Here is a 10,106-nt window from a genome sequence, read left to right as displayed (position 1 = left end):
CCTCACCTTAACCTCCTTCCACCTATCGCATTCCCAACGCCCCTCCCCCAAGTCCCTCCTCCCTACCTTTTATCTCAGCCTGCTTAGCACACCCTCCTCATTCCTGAAGAAGGGCTTATGCCCGAAACGTCGATTCTCTTACTCCTTGGATGCTGCCTGACCTGCTGCGCTTTTCCAGCAACACATTTTTCAGCTCTGATCTCCAGCATCTGCAGTCCTCACTTTCTCCTAGTTGATTTTTACACTAGCTGATGACCCCTTCCCCTGTTATAAAGGTTAATAGAAAAAGCCTTCACTCAAAAACTTTATTCAGGTGTCACATCAGCAATAAAGTAAAAATTAATCACCCATGTCCATCTCCTTAATGCATGACTTGAGGGCATGGTCTAATGCATAATCCACTGCCATGATGCAGTGCTACAGCAGTGACTACAGCATAGCTGGTGTAATGCTGCTTCATGGTGGGGGGGAAGACTGCCTTGGAATGTTCAGTAGCATCCAACAATGCTACAGGGAGGAATGCAGCTTGGCAACGATTCATGAAATTGAAGTGGCTGCATTGGTTTTATCTGCTACCCTTTTAATTTAAAATCAATGTGGATAGGTTGCAAATCATAAATTCTACACCCAAAAACCAGAGCTCAATAGTTTCTAACCCTCTATACTTTGCAATTTAACTTTTCAATTGTCAGTGAATCTTTTTTAATTTCATAAACATGTTTCAAATTGATTCTAGTTAAGCAGCTGGTGGCACTTAGCAATCTTTTAGATTGAACTTGGCAGTAGAAACCTAAGGACTGAATGAGAACAAGATTTTTTTTTCACCATTCATGGGATGTAGGTTGCTGGCAGTTGCCATCTTGAGTGGCTTGCAAGGCATTTTCAGAGCTTAGTTAAGAGTCAATCACATTACTGGAGTCACATTTACATGCAGGCTGACAAGGGATGTGAGATTTCCTTCCAAATTGAATGTCTGTGAACTAGTAGTGTTAATACAACATCATGATAGGTATGTAGTCATTATTACTGGATCTAGTTTTTTTTATTCAAGATTAATTCCGTTAACTGAATTTTAATTCTCCAGGTTCTGTGGTAGGACTTGAGCTTACATCTTCACATCGTTATTACCTTCACATCATTAGTCAAGACCTCTGAACTACCTGTCCATTAACAAAGTACTCCTTGTATAAAAATACTTGGTGGCCATCTTTATAGCAAACACAGTTGAAACATACAAAACACCACTTCTTACAGCATTGCACATACCCTCAAAGAAGATTATTCCTTGAACTAATTTTGAAAGGTCAGTGGCAGTAGGTTAGTCTCTTCCCTCCCCACAGCCAACTTCTTTTCCTTCCACCCAACTCAATTTTTGTACAGTCATATGCAAAAGGTAGAGCATGACAAGAATCAATAGGAAGTCTTCAAATGAAAGGTTATGCAATCTTAGAAATTTATGGCACAGAAGATGGCAATTCAGCTTGTCATGTCTATGCAGTTTAAAAAAAAAGCTGTCCATATTAAGATCACTTTCCAGCCTAATTAATTAAATTCATAAACTTAAACTTTTGTTTATAACACTACCTCATAATAGCATATTTTAAAGCAAAGGAACTGCTTGAATGAATTGTATTGTGTCTTTTTAGGAATGTATAGAATATATGAATGTATTATAAACTTAGAAGCAACTTAGTAACCAGCTTTAATATCATACAGAAAATAGGAGGGGACTATATTAAGGATCTGAGCCAGTTGCAGAAGTTACATGCCTATGTGAATAATGATCAGTTCATTCGTGACCTTGCTTCAGTAAAACAGGTATAGTATTTTTAATGTTATAAATTCTTTGTTTTGCACAATTTTTAAAAAACTGCATAAACAGAAATAATTTTACTTTCCATACTGTGTCAACAGGGGAATAAAGTCAAGCTTGCTTCTCTACTAGAAAAGGACTATGGAATCCAGATCAATGTATCTTCCATGTTTGATGTGCATGTGAAGCGAATCCATGAATATAAAAGGCAGTTGATGAACTGCCTTTATGTTATTGTTATGTACAACCGTAAGTCCTAATTTATTAGCCAAATTTATGTCTTTATTGTTGAAACTTTAGTTGTGGTTTCGGCTCTTAATAGCTCTTAGAGGGTCGTTCATGCTTGGAAGTACCCTTGTTCCATGTAATTGTGAAGTCAATATCTTCCTGAATTTATGTACCTTCCACACACTATAGGAAAGTCAAATTTGAATGGTTCTCTTAATCCTGTAGTAGTGAAATGTAATCCAATTTCCCCATAATATTCAGACATGAAAAAGGTGCAGAACATTTCAACCTCTGACCTAAATCACACAATTGAAATGCACCAGAAGTGGATTGTTTACCATATTGATGTGTTGCCCAGTTACCGCCCTCGGCAACAATTATTGACTTGGCATAAGGAAGACAAGAGTCGAGTCTGTATCACATTTATTAGTTTCGTTAAAACAGACGTGCAATTCACACTATTTGGTTAGGAGAAAGTTAACAGCAGGCATGCAATTCAAACAAGGCTAAAATTCAAAAGCACAACCCACAAAGTTTGATATTCCTGGAACAGTCAACAAAAATAAAAGCTAATACCCAAGAATAGCAGATTATGCTGGCCAGATGTTTTTCTCCTAGGTCTGGGTGTCCTCTCCACACTTTGCGAACGTTGCTTTCCAGAGTTTTTGCTGATGGCATGCCAAAATTCTTCATTTTTATCCTTTTTCCTTATCTTCCTGAACTGTGGCATCTTATTCCTGATGGTTCTCAGCTCATCTGAGACTGGTATCTTTCCTCTATAGGCTCACTGCAAGGACACCTTTTGGATTACCCTCATTAGTCTTCCACCAAATGAGCTGAGTCATCCCTCAGAGCTGAACCAGCTCAAAATATCTCAAGCCAGTAGCTAGGGCTCAAGTAACCCCAGTTCACAGCTATTGTCTTTATGTGTGAGCAGCCTCTAACCAACATGTGTATGCAATGGTTTTAAAATATGAATAATGTTATTTTCCAAGACTTGTAAAACCTGGTTTGGTAACTATGACTATATAACTAATACAATCATGTACAAGTTCTTAAATGTAACAGTGACGTTTTTCTCTATTTACATTGTTAACATTGATTTACATTTTATGTAAGGAATTAAAAAAGAACCGAACAAGAATTTTGTTCAAAGAACTGTTATGATAGGTGGCAAGGTAAGATTTATTTCCTTTCCTTATTTCTGCAGCTTCTTCCCAATCTCCAAATGAAGCAGTGTATTAAGTTATGCATTGTACATTGTTCAAACTTTAATTCTTTACGAGCAAGCTCAGACAATGAGTTTTGGAATCTGCATCAGATGATTGAGTGCACCTTGAATCACAGTTCTGTGCTGAATTGAGGAAGAGCTGTAGGAACAGTGATACCTTATTTCAGGTTCCTGCAACCCACTGAAGTGATGTTGACTCTCACTTTTGGCTCCAGTGGTGAAACTTCACTATCAATGTAGAAGTTGACCCAACATCACTAAAACAAATAATCAGACCATTTATCTTAATACTGTTGAGAGGTCATACTGTGCACAAATTGCCTATTTTATTTCATAACAAAACAGCATGGATCACGCTTCAAAGATATTTCATTGATTATGGGTGCAGTTACCCTGTGGACATGAAATGCACAGTATAAATGCAAGTTGTCTTTTGTTTCATTTGTTTGATGGACAGCTGTTCAGGTCCATATTTACTCAAGATCTAGAAAAGTACTCTTCCTGATAAAAGGAACCCTACTCCTTTTCCACCTTTTTCCCCTCCCATCAGGGAATAACAGATGTGTTGTGACTCCAGCCACCTAGCTGACAAAGTATGGATCAGTCCAAATATGAGGCTCAGTCATGCAGTGGAATTTATAATTCATCAAGGTTAAAATTAAATGGAAATTTGCAGATTGTTGGAGAAACATAATTTGGGACATGCATATTCTTCTTTAAGTACCCTCCACAACTTGTACGCTTGTAGTTTAATTTCAAAAACTGGTTGTTTACTGTATCTGATGAAAAATATTGTTATAATGTTAGAGGTACTGATAGTTGTTTTGGAATTTGCACTCATTTTGAGAATCAAAAAGATAAAATGTATTATTTAGGGTGCCATCACAAATCTATGGCATAAAATAAAATTCACCTCTCAAAACCTCCCACCCCAAACATGTCAATTTTTAATTAAACCTTGCCAGAATCCCACTTCATCCCATTTAAGCTCTTCATTCCAGTCCCAAACCTACCTTGATTAATTATTTGCTTTAAGGTATCCCTAATGCAGTTATGACATGGATGAGTTTCTTTTGCGTGCTACCTCTGAAAGTTTGTGTTATTTTGCCAGTATATCTGGTGTAATTCTACCCATGGAATTGTTTAACATTTTTACTCAGTTCTGGTCAAAGTATTCCAGATAACAGGAAGAAGACACTGAACGGATAAATTGGCATCTCTTAGAATCAGACATCACTTTTCCTTCCTTTGTACTAGGAAAGGACCTGGCAACCTTATCTAACTTAGGAAGCACGTTGTAGGAATACTAACTTAAAGATAGAGTAATTAAGTTAGCTGGCACAAAATGTGATATAATAAGGGGGCATTTGATTTTATTGGCACTCCCTGGAAAATGTTATGCTTTGAAATTAAGATTTGATAGCAAAGCTGTAAATTCAATTTTTTGTAGGCTTTAACTTTTGAAAATTTGATTATGTATTACTGTAGAATCACAATAGTCACAGCATAGAAGGAGGCCATTTAACCCATTATGTCAGTGTTGGCTCTTTGAAGGAACAATTCACTCAGTGCCTTTCTCTCTCCTCCCAAAGTATTGAACTTTCTTTTCAGCTATAAATCAACTCCTTATTAAATTTCCTTTGATCACCCTTTTCCATGATTGCCATCTTGCTGGGATGGAGAAGTTTAAGTGTTCCGTCGATCCTGAGAACGATGCTGTCAGGAGTTTTCAACTTCTGGTAAGGTGATCATAATTGTAAAGTCAAAGTGGAGGAACCAAACAATGCCAAAACAAGTCCTCAACGGACCTGATGGAGGATTAAAATTGCAGTAGTAGGGAGATCCCCTATCGTTGAGGTTTCCTTGCCCTCTTGCTATTCATTCCTACTCCGCATTCAACAGCTTTTTACTATTGATGTACCTATAGCATACTTTGAGCTGAATCTTATGGTTATTTTTTGACTAAGTATGAGTTGCAGAGAGTTTTGGAGGGGAAGGCCTAACATGTTCTCTTCCCAGATCTTAGCAAACTAACCTCATTAATTCCTGATGAAGGGCTTTTGCCTGAAATATCGATTCTCCTGCTCCTTGGATGCTGCCTCAACTGCTGTGCTTTTCCAGCACCACACTCTCAACTCTAACCTCATTAATTACCTACCATGCTCCTGTAGTTTCTCTCACCTTTGGTTTTTGCCCCACCTTACCACGTGCCTTTTCAAAACACTTCAGTATTAAGTGGATATCACAGAATTCAGCAGTATACTTTGTGCCCCCACCAATTTTGCACCTCCTGTTGTTTCCCTTTGCCATGCCGCTGCCGCTGGAATGAAAATTGCCACTCTTTGGCACCATCTTGCCTCCTTTACACCCTCACTACTATAAGTCCTTATGGGATTTCAGCAATACACTGGCCCAAACTCACCACTGCTATGAGTCTGCTTCGGGCCCATCCAGCTACTGCCGATACCACCAGGTCTTGCACTCCTCTTGTACTCCAAACTCACCTCCACCTCCATGAATCTGCACTGGACACAGACACTGCCAGGAACCCAAACTTGCCTCCGCCACAGCAGCCATGAGTTGATGCTAGGATTGCCTCGTCAATGAAGAAGCTGCCAGGAACACAAATTTGCCTCCAAAGCTGCTGGCATGAGTCCGCGCTGGGCCCATTTGCTGCTGCCAATGCAGTCACTGCATCCAAGCTCTGAGATCATTCTTTAACTCCACAGTCGGCATGTATATTGTCATTATTAGAGACTAGGTTCATGGACAGGAAACAGTGTCTGGAGATAAGGGTTCTTTCTCATGATGGTGACCCATAACAGTGAGCTTCTATAAGAGTCAGTGCTGCGATCGCAACTGTTTGCAATATATATTAATGACTTGGAAGGAAGTGAATGTACTGTAGCCAGAATTGCAGATGACAAAAATAGGTGGAGAGGCAGTTGTGAAGGATACAAACATTTTACAGAGAGATATTGATAGATTAAGTAAGTGGAAAAATTATTTGTCAAATGGAGAGTTTTTGGAAAGGAAAACAAAAGAACAGGATATTATTTAAAGGACAAAAGTGCACAAAGCTGCAACAAAAAGAGGCTTGGGGATACTTGTACATGAAACATAGAAAACTAGCTCACAGATGCAGCAGGTAATCAGAAAAGCTATTGGGATGTTGGCCCTTATTTCAAGGGGGTTGGAGTATAAGAGTAGGGAAATCTTAATGCAGCAGTACAAGATGCTGGTGAAACCTAATCTGTGTGCAGTTTTGGTCCCCTTAATTAAGGAAAGATTTTATTCCATTGGAGGGAGTTCAGAGAAGATCATAAGGATGATCTCTCCTATGGAGGGATGACTTATGAGCAAAGAATAAACAGGTTGGAACTTAACTCACTGGAGCTTAGAAGAATGAGAGATGATCTAATTGAAGCATATAGAATTCTTAGGGGGCTTAGCAAGGTAAATGCTGATAGGATGTTTCCCCTCTTCAGAGAGCCTAGGACTAGGGGGCATAGTTTCAGAATAGAGGCTCACCAATTTAAGGAATTTCTTCTCTGGGAGGGTTGTGCATAGAAAATAGATGCAGGAGTAGGCCATTCGGCCCTTCAAACCTGCACCACCATTCAATGCGATCATGACTGATCATGCAATCTCAGTATCCCATTCCCACCTTGGTCCCACACCTCTTGATGGATTTAGCCACAAAGGCCACATCCAGCTCCCTTGTGAATGTATCTAATGAACTGGTTCCAACAGCTTCCTGTGGGAGAGAATTCCACAGGTTCACAACTTTGAGTAAAAAAATTCTTCTTTATCTCAGTCCTGAATGGCTTACCCCTTATTCTTAGATGGTGATTCCCTAGTTCTGGACTTCCCCAACATTGGGAACTTCCTTCCAATCCCATCAGGATTTTATGTTTCTATGAGATCCCCCCCTTATTTTTATGAATTCCAGTGAATACAAGCCCAGTTGATCCGGTCTTTCCTTTTATGTCAATCCTGCCATCCCAGGAATCAGTCTGGTAAACCTTCAATGGACTCTCTCAATAACAAAAATGTCCTTCCTCAGACTAGAAGACCAATACTGAAGGTGTGGCCTCACCAAATCCCTGTATAACTGCAGCAAGATATCCTTACTCTGATATTCAAATCCCCTCACAATGAAGGAGAAAGCTCACATTGAGCTTTCCTTAATGTCTGCTGCACCTGCAAGCCAACCTTCAGCGACTGTTCCACCATGACACTCAGGTCTCATTGCACCCCACCTTTTCCTAAACTGCCATCATTCAGATAATAATCTGCCTTCCTGTGTTTGTGACCAAAGTGGATAACCTCACATTTATTCACATTATATTGCATTTGCCAAGTATTTGCCCACTCAGCCAGTCTGTTCAAGTCACCCTGCAACCTCTTAGCGTCCTCCTCACAGCACATACTGCCATACAGCTTAGTGTAATTTCAAATTTGGAGATATGGCAATCAACTCCTTTATCCAAATTGTTAATGTATAATGTGAACAGCTGAGGTCCCAGCACTGAACCCTATGGCGCTCCGCTCGTCACTGCCCGCCACTCTAAAAAGGACCCCTTTATTCCAATACTCTGCTTCCTGCCTACCAACTCAGTTCTCTATTAAAAATCACACAACACCAGGTTATAGTCCAACAGGTTTATTTGAAAGTACAAGCTTTCAGAGTGCTGTTCCTTCATCATTGGATCATGCTGCACTAGCTACCTGACAAAGGAGCAGCACTCTGGAAGATTGTACTTCCAAATAAACCTGTTGGACTATAACCTGGTCTTGTGTGATTTTTAACTTTGTCTACCCCAGTCCAACATCAGCACCTCAACATCATGGCAATCAGTGCTCTATTCATGTCAATACATTATATCCAATACTATAAGCTTAAATTTTCCTTATAAATCTCTTGTGTGGAACCTGGTCAAAAGTCTTTTGAAAATCCAAGTTAAAAATCACACAACACCAGGTTATAGTCCAACAGGTTTAATTGGAAGCACGCTAGCTTTCAGAGCGCCGCTCCTTCATCAGGTGGTTGTGATAAAGGAGCGGCGCTCCGAAAGCTAGTGTGCTTCCAATTAAACCTGTTGGACTATAACCTGGTGTTGTGTGATTTTTAACTTTGTACACCCCAGTCCAACACCTGCATCTCCAAATTTTGAAAATCCAGATACACAACATCTACTGATTTACCATTATCAATCGACTGGTCCCATCCCCAAAAAGGTCCAGAAGATTTTTCAAGCATAATTTCCCTTTCGTGAGTCCATGCTGACAAGTAACAATTTTGTCACCACTTTCCAAATGCTCAGTTATGACATCCTTAATGACTGACTCCAGCATTTTTCTCACTACTAATATCAGCTAACCAGCCTACATTTCCCCATTTTCTCTCTCCGTGTTTTACAGAGGGGAGTTATATTAGCTACCATCCAATCCATTGGAGCTCTTCCAGAATCTACAGAATGCTGGAAAGTGATTACTAATGCATCCACTGTTCCTAAGACCACTTCCTTAAGTACTCTGGGATGCAGAGCATTAGGCACTGAGGACTTATTAGGTTTTAATCCCATCAATTTGCCCAATATCATTTTCTGACTAATAGGGATTTCCTTCAGTTCCTCCTTCATGCTTGATCCTCCATCACTTGGCATTGCCTGAAGATTATTTGTGTCTCCTTAGTGAAGACACATCCAAAGTATTTGTTCAACTGGTCTGCCATCTTTTTGTTGTCCTTTATAAATTCACCTGATTCTAACAGCAAGGGACCTATATTTGTCTTTACCAGCCTTTCTCTTTTCACATACGTGTGGAAGCTTCTGCAGTCAGTTTTTAAATTTTCCACAAGCTTACTTTCATATTCTATTTTTCCTTTCCAAATTAAACCCTTTGTCCTCCTCTGCTGAATTTTAAATTTCTTCTAGTCCTTGCATTTGCTGCTTTTTCTGGCCAATTTCTATGCCTCCTCTTTGGCTTAACCCTGTTGGCTTAAACCTTTGCTTAACCTATTCTTGATTTCCCTTGTGAGCCATGGTTGAGCCACTTTCCTTATTTCAATCTTATGCCAGAGAAGAAGGTACAATTACTGAAATTCATCCATGTGTTCTTTAAATGTCTGCCATTGCCTATCCACCATCAACCCCTTAAGTATCCTTGACAAGTTTATCCTAGCTTAAAAATGTGTCGCTGGAAAAGTGCAGCAGGTCAGGCAGCATCAAAGGAGAAGGAGAATCGACGTTTCGGGCATAAGCCCTTCTTCAGGAATGAGGAGGGTGTGCCAAGCAGGCTAAGATAAAAGGTAGGGAGGAGGGACTTGGAGGAGGGGCGTTGGGAATGCGATAGGTGGAAGGAGGTTAAGGTGAGGATGATAGGCTGGAGAGGGCGTGGGGGCGGAGAGAAGATTGCAGGTCAAGAAGGCGGTGCTGAGTCTGAGGGTTGGGACTGAGAAACGTTGGGGGGGTGGGAAATGAGGAAGCTGGTGGAGAAATCTGCATTCATCCCTTGTGGTTGGAGGGTTCCTAGGCGGAAGATGAGGCACTCTTCCTCCAGGCATCGTGTTGCCATGGTCTGGCGATGGAGGAGGCCAAGAACCTGGCGGAGTGGGAGGGGGAGTTAAAGTGTTCAGACACGGGGCAGTTGGGTTGGTTGGTGCGGGTGTCCCAGATGTGTTCTCTGAAACGTTCCACAAGTGGGCGGCCTGTCTCCCCAATGTATAGGAGGCCACATCGAGTGCAGCGGATGCAGTAAATGATGTGTGTGGATGTGCAGGTGAATTTCTGACGGATATTGAAGGATCCCTTGTGGCCTTGGAGGGAAGTG

General features: G+C 40.6%; 1 protein-coding gene across 2 annotated transcripts in view; it reads left to right on the top strand.

Moving 5' to 3' along the window:
* pygl (phosphorylase, glycogen, liver) overlaps positions 1–10,106 on the top strand; it is a 116,880-nt gene that overhangs the window by 84,171 nt on the left and 22,603 nt on the right. For both annotated transcript variants that reach the window (XM_043697625.1, XM_043697624.1), the window contains 3 exons: positions 1,717–1,818; positions 1,915–2,062; positions 3,161–3,219. In XM_043697625.1, the coding sequence (XP_043553560.1) occupies positions 1,717–1,818; positions 1,915–2,062; positions 3,161–3,219 (309 nt within the window). The remainder of the gene's footprint in view (positions 1–1,716; positions 1,819–1,914; positions 2,063–3,160; positions 3,220–10,106) is intronic.

This window comes from Chiloscyllium plagiosum, chromosome 10, assembly GCF_004010195.1.
Source record: "Chiloscyllium plagiosum isolate BGI_BamShark_2017 chromosome 10, ASM401019v2, whole genome shotgun sequence".
Classification (NCBI taxonomy): domain Eukaryota; kingdom Metazoa; phylum Chordata; class Chondrichthyes; order Orectolobiformes; family Hemiscylliidae; genus Chiloscyllium; species Chiloscyllium plagiosum.
The sequence above is the reverse complement of the archived record's forward strand: the minus strand, read 5'-3'. Positions and strand labels throughout refer to the sequence as shown.